This window comes from Nothoprocta perdicaria, unplaced genomic scaffold, assembly GCF_003342845.1.
Source record: "Nothoprocta perdicaria isolate Ctin4 unplaced genomic scaffold, notPer1 scaffold_3, whole genome shotgun sequence".
Lineage (NCBI taxonomy): Eukaryota > Metazoa > Chordata > Aves > Tinamiformes > Tinamidae > Nothoprocta > Nothoprocta perdicaria.
The window spans coordinates 582369-595060 of NW_020455532.1; the positions used below are offsets into that span (position 1 = coordinate 582369).

Consider the following 12692-nt stretch of genomic DNA (forward strand, 5'->3'; position numbering starts at 1 on the left):
TCACGGCAGCCCCTTTGTTCGCGCCCGGCCGCGCCGCAGGAAGCGCCGCCACGTGGGCGCCCGGCCGCTTCCCACGCGCTGCCTCGTCCCGCTGCCCCGGCCTCGGCAGCTCCAGCGGCGCCCRCGTCCCGGCTCCTGCGCTTACGGCCCGGCTGCCTTGGGACGCCCCAAGTATTGCCGGGTTTGGGCGCCTGCTGAAGCGCCCTGAGGGGAGAGCCCCGGCGCAGGGCGAGGAAGTGCCCCTTTCCTCCTCCCTGCAGCGCAAACACGCGGCTAAAAGGACCAAATTCCAAAGTTCTTATTCACGCAAAAGCTCCGCTGTCCTCGGCTGAGCGGCGCCCGGGCCCAGGCCCCGGCCGGGCACGCGGGGCCGCGGCAGAGCCGGCTCCAACCCTGCAGCTCCGGGCGGGACGCGCGGGATGAGCCAGGCGGAGGCGAGCGGGGCTGGGGAGCCGCTGCGGGACRCGGGGGCTCGTGTGCTCATGTGCTGACCCCTCCGTGTCCCACGCAGATGACTCCTCGTCGGAGAGCTGCAGCGGGAATGGCTCCTCCACCCTGAACCCCTCCACGTCCAGCAGCACGCAGGGCGACAGCGCCTTCCCCGACATGAACGGCAATGGCCCGGCCGCCCCCATGGACTTCGCCGCCTCGGCCGACGAGCAGCCCATCAACCTGTGCGACAAGCTGGCGCCGGCGCACGGCCCCACGTCCTACCCGGCGGACGGCTGCAGCGCYGACGGGCTGCGCAGCCGCGTCAAGTACGCTGTGAAGGCCACTGCCGAGGTAGGCGCCCGCGCCGCCGCAGCGCGCACGGCACAGCCGGAGCGCGGCACGGCACAGGCGGAGTGCGGTACGGCACAGCCAGAGTGCAGCACAGCCAGAGTGCGGCACAGCCGGAGTGCAGCACGGCACAGCCGGAGCACAGTACAGCCGGAATGCAGCACAGCCAGAGTGCTGCATGGCACTGCCAGAGCACGGCACAGCCAGAGCGTGGCACAGCCCCTCTGGAGCACAGCAGGGTGCCTCTGGAGCGCGGCACTGCCGGAGTGCGGCACAGGGAATGGTGCCGAGGCAGCCGGTGCCCACCTGGCCTCCCAGGACTCTGCTGCTGCCCCGTGTCAGGGAAGCAGCCTGGGCACCCTGTCACCATGGCTGTCCCCACCCGACGCTGTGACACCCACTTGTCCTCAGCCCTTGCTAGTCGGGGAAACGGCCCAGCCTGTTCAGCTCCTGCCTCTGTTGTGTTTCATGGGCAGCGGTGGCTGGTGGCCAGAGAGTGAGCCCGGGCCGGGCCGCTTCCCCGCTGCCCCGGGGCCCCGCGGGGCACCCTCACACCCACSGAGACCAGGGCTCCCAGCGCCTTCGAGCACCGTCCCCGCACCCCAGGACATGGGACGTGTCCCCTAGCCAGGGTCAGGCCGCAGCTGCAAGAGGCGAGAAGCAAACCTGGGTTTCCTGCCTGTTGGGCCACCGCGGTGTCCCTAAGGCCACCRTGTCCTTCCTCGGCGGGAGGTGCCAGGCTGGTGCATGGCGGGGGTGCGTGGCCGGGGCACGGTGCCCGTGCGGGTCACAGGTGCAGGGGGAGGACAACAGGTTTGGTGCCATCCGAACCTGAGGGGATAGAAACAGCGGCCGAGCGCGTCTTGCGGGGCGAGGGCTCGCACCCCTGACCGCCTGTCCCCCTCAGTCCCCTCCGTACAGCTCCGGGAGCTACGACTCCATCAAGACAGAAGTGAGCGGCTGCCCCGAAGACCTGACCGTGGGCAGAGCTCCCACGGCCGACGAGGACGACGACGATCACGACGACCATGAAGATAACGATAAGATCAATGACTCTGAAGGGATGGACCCGGAGAGGCTAAAGGCCTTCAACGTAAGGACAGAACCTGGCCCGAGGCACGTGGCAAGGCCGCCTTGCTCCCGTATCCCTGTGCTCACCTGCTCTCCTTTTCTTCACAGATGTTTGTGCGCCTTTTTGTGGATGAGAATCTGGATCGAATGGTTCCCATCTCCAAGCAGCCCAAAGAGAAAATCCAGGCCATCATCGAGTCTTGCAGCCGGCAGTTCCCCGAGTTCCAGGAGCGGGCTCGCAAGCGCATTCGCACTTACCTCAAATCCTGCCGCCGCATGAAGAAGAACGGCATGGAGATGGTGAGGGCGCCTCGGCCGCCGCTGCTGCGCGCTCCCGGCCAGCCCGGGCTCTGGGGCCGTCTGCGCCCGCCGCTGGCTCCTCTTGCAGCCTGGTGGGGCAGGGCAGGGACAAGGGCTTTGCACTTCTTGCTCTTTCAGTGCATGAGTTATGGGGAGACTAAAGCGGCTGTGCCAAGGGGTGCTCTGGGCACGTGCCAAGGATTAACTCGGAGTGTCCCATGGAAGAAACAGGTCGCCGTGGCCTTGGTTCCTAAGCGTGTTTCTGTGCGGTGTCTCCCCAGACCAGGCCCACACCTCCTCACCTGACCTCAGCCATGGCAGAGAAYATCCTGGCAGCCGCCTGCGAGAGCGAGACGCGGAAAGCAGCCAAGCGCATGCGGCTGGAGATCTACCAGACCTCGCAGGTACGGAGCCGCACGGTGCCGCATGGACCTCCCCGCGGGGCTGTGCGGGGAGCGCGACGGGAGCCAGGGCTGACAGWCCTGGGCAGCAGCTGGCCCGGCGGGCACCATGGCTGCCAGCTTGGCCTTGCCCAGTGCCACGGGAGCTGGTGGGCGACGTGCTTGTGCCACGGGGGAAATGTGGAAGGGGTGGTGGAGCAGGGAGAAGGGAGCACATAGTGCACAGGGCAGCGGGAGACACTGAGCAGGTTCCCAGGCAGAGAAGGCAGAGACATGAGACAGTGTCCGAGCGGCTGGTGACCTCAATGGGAATGGCAGAACTGGAGGCAAGCGAGAGGCAGAGCCCTTAAATTCCAACAGCTTGAGAGCGGGAGGGGGAAATGGGAAAAGCTGTTGGCCAAATTGGCAAAAATGTTATTAGAAGCTGTCCTGAAGAGCCACAGCAGCTGGAACAGGCCTGCTGAGCACGCAGCGCCCTGGGGCGCACGGGGACACGGCCACTGCCCGGGGCAGCCCCGCGTGCGCCGCGCGCTGCAGGGCCTCTCTTTGCCTCCCGTGCAGGACGAGCCCATCGCCCTGGACAAGCAGCACTCCAGAGACTCCACGGCCATCACCCACTCCTCCTACTCACTGCCAGCTTCATCTTACTCCCAAGATCCAGTCTACATCAATGGAAGTTTGAACTACAGCTACCGTGGCTACGGCTCCCTCGGCGGCAGCCTGCAGCCGCCGGCCTCGCTGCAGACGGGCAACCACAGTAACGGTAAGAGGGGGCTCGGCGGGCCGGCTCCCGCATGGCCACCCCCAGGCCTGGCCAGGCTCCCCGTGTGTCCCAGGGGCCGCTGCCCGGCCCCGGCCCTTGCGGGGGCTGAGCTGAGCCGGGCTCAGGTGGAGCCAGCGCAGGGAAGGAGTGTCACTGCGAAAGAAAGACACTTGCACCACCTATTAATTATTAACCGCAGCGGCGCCTATCGCTGCCCCGATCTCGCTGCTGCTCGGGGCCGGTGCGTGTGCAGCCTCCCGCCTCCGGGGCCGGGGATCAGCAGCGGCGCCCGCGGCGCTGGCAGCTCCTGCCGGCCGGCCTGGCCGAGGGGCTGGCGCACGGCACACACCAGGGAAGCGGGGCTGGCACAACGGGGCCAGGAAGCGGCAGGAGAGGCCCTTGGAGCAGGGTTGATTTTGTAATAAATGAGCCTAGGACCAGAGCAGAGTAGCCAGGGTCAGAACAGGGCATGGAGAGGAGAACCGGGTGCCTGGCCCCRCAATGCATAGTTTAAAGCAGCCCCAAGGAGAGGGCCGGCCCCTGCAAAGCCCCGTTTGCTCCCTGGGGCCGTGCACTCCCGTGCTCCTCCGCTTCCTTCCCCTGCCCTTGGCCCTCCCTCCCCGACTGGGTAGGGATTTGAAAGGATGTGATTTCCGGAGTCCTGGAAGATGCCCGTCTGGGATTAACTCTTATCATCCCCTCCTAATGCCTCTTAACCCTGAATAAAGGTCCCACCGCAGTCTGCAGCTGCTGGGACCTAATCCGAGCAGGTCGGGCGCGGGCAGCGAGGGCTCCTGTCTGTGCCCCGGTGCCAGGCCCGTGCTGGAGCAGCTCCCATTGCAGAGTGCCCCAGAACAAGCAGACAGACCCGGGTGAGAGGCAGGACGGAGGCGCCCAGCAGCAAACTCGCTGCTTTCGAATGCATTGTCAAATCTCTCCTTCCCGTTTCTCCCCCCCTGCCCAAGCTCCTTCCCAGTCCTTTAAAGGGAAGCGCGAGCGGCTGGGCACGGGGAGGGAATTCCGCCAGCGGCTGCAGCTTCCCCAGAGCCGCCAGGATTTGTCGCAGGAGAGGAGCTGCTGCCTCCACCCCCGCCCAGGGCAGCTCTTGCTCAAACGCAGTTCCCTCTTCCCCGAGCTCCTTCCTCCTTCCCCGGCCGTGGGCGCCACACGGAGCTCCGTTTACGGCGCCTTTTCTGTGCGGTGGCAAGGCTGTCACATTAGAGCCACCTCCCGTTGCCGGGCACTCCCTCGCAGGACGTGTTGGAGCAGCCGGAATGAGCTCTCCTCTTCCCTCGCRTTTGCAGCTTTAGCACCTCTTTCCAGGCTCCTGTCTGCCCCGGGGTGCTGGGCTCACCGTGCTGCCGCGTTGGGCACTGAGCCCGGCTGCTCCCGCACGCTGCTTTGGGGTCCTGGGCTCCCGGCCCCTGCGGCATCGCCCGCCGCGTGCCCCACAGGCTGCCAGCTCTGCTTCCCTGCGCTGCCRGCCACCTCACACCCCGAGGATCCATCTCCCCTCTGCGCTTCTGCCTGGCTCTGCGGCCCTCCTGCCTCCCTTGGCCTCGCTTAGAGTCCAGCACAAAGATAATGGACTTTTTGTCCTCACCTTTATGTGAATGAGTCGTTCCTCAAGGGATGTTCATGTGAACTCCCTGGGCCCCTCAGACCTGCAGTGCTGTAGTGCCGGACCCGGAAGGTTTCGTGTTCACTGAATCGTGGAGCACTTGGCAGCTGCTTGGGGAGCAGGCTGGGTGCGGAGGGCTGGGTGGCTGGGACCATGCGTCCACAGAGAGCAGTGATTAAAACCTCCCCAGGGTCTTGGAGATCAACAAAGTCACAAAATTAAAGCTCTGTCTTTGGTGCACATGGCAGGTCTGTAGGCTGAGGACGGCCGCAGAGCAGGGGTGCCTTGGTGACGCACTTCAGGGAAAGAGCTTTCCTTGCCCGCTAAGGAAGCCCTAGATTTGCAGGACATCTGTGGAATCAGTTACAAAATGTAAAGCCCGGGAGGAATGCTTAGACTTCCCCCCACCAGTTAAAAACACAAGGAGCGCCTTGTGGCTCCGCGCTGAGCTCCTGCCCCTTGGTCGCTCCGGGTGCCGCCGCGGGCGCCTTCCCCGAGCTCGGCCGACCCAGCAGGTCGGGCGAGTGCCGAGATTTCCTCTTGGCCCGAGGGGAACCAGCAGCACGGAAACGCGCCTGGGCAGGATGTTGCTCGTCCCGCGGGGAGGCAGGAACAGGAGCTGGAAGACGTTTCCTCCTGCCCTGCAGCCTGCAGCCGCGTTGCTGGTGACCGTGGGCACCAGCCCTCGCTTTCCACGCAGCAAAGTGCAGGAAGTTGGGTTTGCCGCTCAATCCCAGAGCTCCTCTCCGTGTCGTGGTTGGTGTAAAGACAGGGGATTATTTGTGCTCTGTGTCGGGGCCAACGTGCCCAGGAGCCGGGGTCCCCCTGCACCTCCTGCAGGTGCAGAGCCCCAATCAAACCCTGGCCCGGGAGCAGCGAGTGCTGCTGAAAGCTGCTCGCCCCGCGCAGCCCCGAGCTCTGCGTGAGCGGCTCTCGCTTGTGTCCACAGGTCCCACGGATCTCAGCATGAAGGGGGGCTCCTCGAGCACGGCCCCGGCCAACAGCAGCAGCCGGGGCATGCAGGCGGCGCAGCTGAGCCCCACGGAGATCAGCGCCGTGCGGCAGCTCATCGCCGGCTACCGGGAGTCCGCCGCCTTCCTGCTCCGCTCTGCAGACGAACTGGAAAACCTCATTTTACAGCAGAACTGACTCCCCGCGTCTGCACCGCTCCTCTGGTGGAAGACAATTTATACCTGCTAGAAAGAGGCTCCCCGTGGTGTCCTGCTCAGGAACACCAGCGTCCTCCCGTGAAGCAGCGGGTACATGTAGTTTTAGAAGGTGGAACCCAAAAGACCTGTTTTCTTTTACACTCCAAGCACCTGGGACTTCAGGCACAAGGACACGTTTTTGACGCCTACCAACATGTGTGCATCTAGCTGACCAGGAGCCAGACCTGCAGCTTGGAAGGATGTGGGACTTTCAAGGGCAGAAGGGAGCCTGGGGAGGTTTGGGGCTGCAGATGTATTTAGGATAACCTTTGTGGACCCAAATGTTAGAATCCCGTCCCCAGATAATTTTCAAGTCTTAGGTGAGCTGAATCACATATTTATTGAGAAATGGACCCTCCTCTCCCCTTAGTAATTTATTTTTCTGAAAATGGATTCTTTTGAGTTTGTACAGATTGCCAGTTTTTTGTCTGTCCGAGCAGAAGGAATCGGTTCCTGTGAAGTGACACATTCCATATCACGACACTACGTCCCCGGCCGCTCCGCGCCACCCGCCCTGCTCCTCTCGGCTGCACCCGTGGGAGCTGTCCCGGAGAAGGGCGCWGCCGGCCCTGCGCTCGGAGCCGTCCCGCAGCGCGGCTCCGTGTGCGGCAGAGCCTCGGCAAGGCCGGCGCACCTGCGGCTCCCAGGACGTGCGGCGCTYGCCGGAGTCACGGCAGCTGCGAGGAGGACGGGAGGAAGCACCTGCAAGGCGCCGGCTCGCCCTCCCGCCGCTCTCTACCTCACCCTCCATTGCGGGCTCTTTGCGGGGCTGGCTGCGCCGGCCCCCGGGACGGGTAAGTGCGGCGGGCGAGCGGCCGGCGCCGCCGGGGCGGCCGGGACAGCCAGGGCGGCCGGGGCGGCCGGGCCCGCGCGCGGGGAGCTGCTGCTGGGCGGCAGCTCGTGGGGCCCGAGCACGACCCATGCACATCCGAGTGGGGCCCAAGCGCATCCCAAGCTTGACCCGAGCGCATCCCGAGCACATCCCAAGCATGGCCCGAGTGCACCCTGAGCACAGCCTAAGTGTGTCCCTGCCGTGGGCACCCGGCGCAGCGTGAACCAGACAGTAAAGTGCTCCGGAGCAAGCTGGGTCATCGGGCTAACGCAGGCACTGCGAGCACCGGCCGGCCAGGAGCCAGGTGACACCCGGCAGCCAAGTGACAGCGGGCGTCTGGGACACTGTCTTCTCCCCCTCGTCCTTGGCTGCCGTCCTGGAACGAGCCCACAGTTCCCGAAGTGTGGAAGGGAGCAGTGCGAGCGCGCCGGCGCCGTCCCGCCGTCAGTGCAATACCGGCCAGCAGAGCCGCTGGAGCCGCGGCCGCCTCCTCCAGGGCACACACTGTCCTCACAACAGAAACTTCACCCATTCAAAACCGCATTTGCCCCTTTTAGGTGCAGGGTTCCCTCCCTGAAGGCGGCCCTGGTTTGGAGGGCGCTTTGGGCCGGGCGCTCCATCCTGCAGCCCTCGGGGCTGCTCGAGCTCCGGGCGCGGAGGGGCAGGAGCCGGTCCTTGGCACCAGCTCCAGCTGCTGCCCGTGCCCAGCTGCAGGGGGGCACCGTCGCATCCGCCCCCAGCCCTTTCTGCTTGTCCCGGGGCGGTCGGTGAGGCCAGCGCCGGTGCCCGGTGCCGGACGCCCCGGTGGCGCCGGACAAGCCGGGCGCAGGCTCCTGTCTCCCYGCACCGCGCAGGCTGGCCTGGTTTGTCCGCCACATCCCTCCCCACGTGGAATTTATGTAAATATTTATTTTTGTGTGAATACCATGAAGGAACCAACCTTTCACGAAACGTCCCGCAGCCGTTTGGGGAAGTCTTAGCGCTCGCGCAGGAGAGGCCGAGACAATCGCTGTGCCCAGCTCGCTCTGAGCTTGTCACCGAGCTCCYGTCAGGGGCCACCGCCAACCTGAGCCATAAATTTGCCACCCACCAGCTCCCAGAGAGGTGACCCAGGGGCTGGCCAACAGGTACCAGCAGCGACCGTCTGTTGAAGGTTTTATTTATACAAGTTTTAGCTGTCCATACCAGATCGCTTTGAGCTCGTCGTAGCTTGTGGGGACGTTCAGGAGCTCTGGGGGAGCCCAGCGAGACTCGGGGCCGCGTAGGGAGGCGAGGGAGCGTCAGCACCCGATGGTCGTGTCCCGATGGTCCCGACCCAGGTGCCCAAAGCGCCAGTGCCGGCCGAGCTCTGCAGCGCCCGGCGCCGACCGTGGGTTTCTGTCCAGGATTCGCTTCCCTCTCCCCGGCCGTCCCGCGCGCTGCGGCTCTCGCCCCGTGCAGGGAGCTCCCCGGGGCGGCACCGGCTCCTGGGGCTGCGAATCCCGAACCTCGCGGCGAGCGGGAAGGAGCAGGAGCAGAATACAGCGGCTTGCCAGGCGTGCGGAGAGGTGGAAGGAGGAGGCTRGGCCAGCGGCCGGCCTGGATGGTCTTTGGGTTGTTTAAGAAAAGCTCATCAGCGATTGAGGGTTTTTTTTTTGTTTTTCCTTTTTTAAACACCACCATCCTGCCCGGATGTGCCGTTCCCATGACCGGCCTTCAGCATGGGAGCGTTCCCAGGACCCCACGGGATGTCCCTTGTACCTCCCCGATCCACAGGGCCGCTTGGCTCCCAGAGGTGGCCGCCGGATTTAGTACCAGTTCGTTAAAAAATAAAAATAAAAAATGCTGCTTTGAACTCAGAGGGTTAATATACTTTTGATTTGTAATTTTTTGTAAAACTTTTTACAAGGTAGCATAGTGTTTCACCAGAATATCAACTACAATCCGTCCATGGTCTGATTTTTATATAATTTAGTGGTGCTTTAGAAACTTTGGTTTGGTTGTTTCGGAGCTGCACAGCTCAGTTCTTCGCCTGTATCTACCTAAGACCAATGTGAACCTTTGTATTTTTGCTCCTGATTTTGGACTCAGTGAAAGTGTACTGTTTACATGTACAGAACTCCCGCCCCGCGTGTTCTGCACGAGCTGCTGTTGAGGAGGAAGCTGCAGCCCCCGGCTCCGTCTGCCCGGCAAAGCCACCCCGGCCCCTCCGCGGAGCAGCCGGCCCTTTTGCTGCTCGATTCTTCCCAGTTTTTACGATTTGGCTGCAATTCCGCCCGGGAATCCGGCTGGTGCCGAGTGCCCCGCGAGGGGCTCGGAGCGGCTCCCGCTCGGAGAGGAGCGACCGGCCCGACGGGAGGCCGGGGGACCCCGTCCAGGTCCCGGGAAACGCTTCAGCTAACGGYGAACCGGCCCCAGAGGTTAATTATGGATTGGAATGGCAGGGGAGCGTTCCCTCGGGACGGGGGCTCTCCGGGAAGCCAGGCCTTTCCGGAGGGCTCCCACGGAAAGCAAATGGCACTTAATCCAGCTTTTAAGGTGACACTTTATTGCTTAATCAATTGATTCGTTTTGAAATGATATTTTTGCAGATAGGCACCTATGCAACTTAATGTGGCTCTTAAGCAGATGAGCACTTCCTCCTCAACGAGCTTGATAAGAGTTATTTGTGTTATATACTGTGGATTTTTCCAGTAAATGTGGCTTAATATTTTAATTCTTAGAATGTGTGTCTATTATGTATGTGATGCAACTTAATTCTGTTCTGTTTGTGGAATGATTAGCACAGGCCAACTCCCTGTTCCCCTCACTTAACAAAGACCAATGAGCTGTTAATCAAGCTGTTATCTCCATGGTATTACTTGCTAAATGCACTGATTTCATAAGTATGTGGAATCCTCTTTTTCTTTGGAATCTGTATATCATATATAAGACTGAATCTACTTAATAAACACTGTATAACAAAAAGGGCTTTTTCCTCCCGTCTCAGCGCTGGGCGGCTCTGGCTCCGGCTTCCAGGCCCCTTCCAGCCTCGGCTCCTCCGGCCGCTGCCGGCGGCTGCGCCCGCAACGCGGGGCTTGAAGGAGAAAGAAAGAAAGAAAGAAAAAAGGGCGAAACAAACAAACAAAAATCGATCTGTCATTTGGAAGTAAGCTGTGCTTTCCATTCCTTAACAGACAGCTGCAGTTCCTCTAGATAGCGGCGGTAGCGCTCGTAAGTGGGGCTAGTCACAAATCTTTTGCTTAACTTATATTTTGACAAAACTGATTAATTTTGTGAAATGTCTGTTTTTTGTGGAAAAAAAAATGGAGTTTTCATTGAAGTTTGTGGAAAGTTCTCCCTCTCCTCATGGAAAATACTGATTTTTGGTATCAGCTTTATTCACTAAGTATAATAAACCTTTGCATCCATAAAGCGTTGATCTCCAAGTGCCGTGCGGCGCAAGCCCTCCYGTTTGCCGCAGGGATGGGGTGTGAGGAGCAGCCAGAAGGATGAGTGGATCCATGGATCTCAGAGCCTTCCCRGGGAAGGGCCCCGTGTCCGCACACRCATYGGTGCCGGGGAACACGGGCAACGTCCCGGCCGCGCGGCCGAGCCCCTGGCGCAGCCGGCCACGAGGGTCCCTCCGCTGCGCGAGCTCGGTGCTCGCCAGCAGCCCGGGGGGCCGGGCCGTCCCCGCGCACGGGCTGCGTGCGGAGGCGACACGGAGCCCTCACGGCACGCGGAGCCGACGGGCCCTGCGGCTGTTCCGCAGCACGAGGGCTTTGCACGGGSTCCATCCCACATGGCTCCATCCCACGTGGGTCCATCCCGCACCGAATTCACCCCAGCCAGGTCCATCCCACCCGGGTGTCACTCCCCTGCAGCGAGTGGCGGGCGCAGCCCCCTGCCCATCAGGACGCGGCCCTGAGACTAACTCAGAGTTTTAAAGCACGCACCGTTTCCCCTCCCTGCAAGAGCGCGTTCCCTCGCGCTGCAGCGCAGCAGTTCTCAGCATCCGCCCCTTTCTGCTTCCCCGGGCAGCCGGCAGCGCAGGGGACGGGGCGCCGGGCGCCCCGCGCACACAGCGACGATGGGGACAGGGCAGCACCCGCTGCTCTGTGGCGCCCGGCCCCACCAACCAGGGCGCTGCAGCCAGCAAGGACCSCACGGGACACAGGGAAGGTCCCCAGGGATCCCTGCCCAGGGAGCCACCGGCCGCCCTGGCCAGCTCCACGCCAGGAGCCGAGATCCTCGCTCCTCCCTGTGAGTCATTTCCAAACCGTTTACTGCCTAGAAGAGGGAAGGGGAACACTTCAATCCGGGTTTATGGGCAGCTTTAAAAACCAACATAATGACTGTTGTTAGGCTCTTCTGAAAACATTTTCACATCATTCATGCAGACTTCAGTGAGCCAGCAACATAAAAGGCCATAAACCAGCCCGGACAGAGCTAGCGTTGCTGGTGCCCTGGGCGCCCTGCGCTCAGGTGCCCGCAGGGCATCGCCCCGCAGGGCAGGTGCCACCGTCACCGTCCCCGCACGGGGCTCGTGCCGCAGCAGCCGGCTCCAGCAGCGCCGGCGCAGCGGACGTGCTGCCTTCGGTTACCTGAAACGCAAAAAAAAAAAGGATTTAACCAAGTCCAGGCAACAACACGAGCCCCTTTAAATCATCCGAGCTGAAAAGCTCTGGAGCRTCCTGCCAGCTAAAAGAAGGGAGAAAAACCAAAGAACACTGGCTTAAAAAGAGGAGTCCAGAAAATGAGGAGTGAAGCCACAAGCGCAGGTTGTACAGTGTTTATTTCTGATACGACAAGGGAGAGCGGGGCGGCCCCGCCGGGCTCTGCAGACCGGCCCCGGCCCCGCTCCGCTCCCCTCCTTGGGGGGTCCCGGCTCCTGCAGGGCCCCGCGGGGCGGCCGCAGCCCCCGGCCCACGCGGGGACATGCAGCGTTCGCCAAGGCGCCGGGTTAGGGGAGGCGGCGCAGAGCTCGAGCAGGGCCAGGCGGGCCCCGCTGCAGCGAGCGGCCCCGGGGAGCAGCGCGGGGCCCGGGGGGTTCGGGCCCCGCTCCGGGCGGCCGCACAGGGACCCCCCCGTCCCCGGGGGCCCAGCGAGGGGCGGCCGCGAGCGCAGGGCCGGCGCCGCCGCGACGCCCCACACAGCGGCTCCGGGCACGGATGCAGRTCAACAACTAACACCACTTTAATGCAATACTGCTGCAGAGCCCCAAAACCAAGGGGGATGAGAGAAAGGAAAGAAAAAAGGAACCTTCGTGGTCTATGTACATTACATCCATTTACAGAGTTGGCCAGTACTGTGTACAACATATAAATACATGATCAAACAGATGCATAGAGGGTACTTACAGGAGTCAAATAATTCACTTTATACATCCCAGAATGAAAAGATTTAAAAAAAATTAAAAAAGAACATAGGTTTAAATGTTAGATGGTCATCACACAGATGAGGAGCCAGACGCTTGCAAGTGGCCAGATGCTGTCACGCTGCGGTGCCCGGCGCCGGCTGCAGTACAGGGGTCCCCGGCACAGAGACGGCGACGAGGAGCCCCGGCCACGACCGGGGCTGGGTCCTGCTCCGGGCRGCACTGGGATGGGCTCTGCTCCGGGCCCTGCTCCGTGTCCTGCTCTGGGTGGCACCGGGTGGAGCGGCTCCCTCGTCACTTACTGCACAAACCGGGAACGGAGGCGGCCCAAGGGCAGAGTGGAAGACGGCAGGGCCCGACGCAGCCCCGGCCGGGGGG

General features: G+C 62.6%; 1 protein-coding gene across 1 annotated transcript in view; it reads left to right on the top strand.

The window, feature by feature from the left end:
* The window catches only part of NOL4L (nucleolar protein 4 like), a 35825-nt gene extending 29103 nt beyond the window's left edge, over window positions 1-6722 (top strand). Inside the window, exons 6-11 of the mRNA XM_026041975.1 lie at window positions 512-783; window positions 1688-1873; window positions 1960-2151; window positions 2433-2555; window positions 3114-3315; window positions 5886-6722. Of these exons, the coding sequence (XP_025897760.1) occupies window positions 512-783; window positions 1688-1873; window positions 1960-2151; window positions 2433-2555; window positions 3114-3315; window positions 5886-6085 (1175 nt within the window). The 3' untranslated portion in view covers window positions 6086-6722. The remainder of the gene's footprint in view (window positions 1-511; window positions 784-1687; window positions 1874-1959; window positions 2152-2432; window positions 2556-3113; window positions 3316-5885) is intronic.
* Window positions 6723-12692: the final 5970 nt, after the last annotated feature.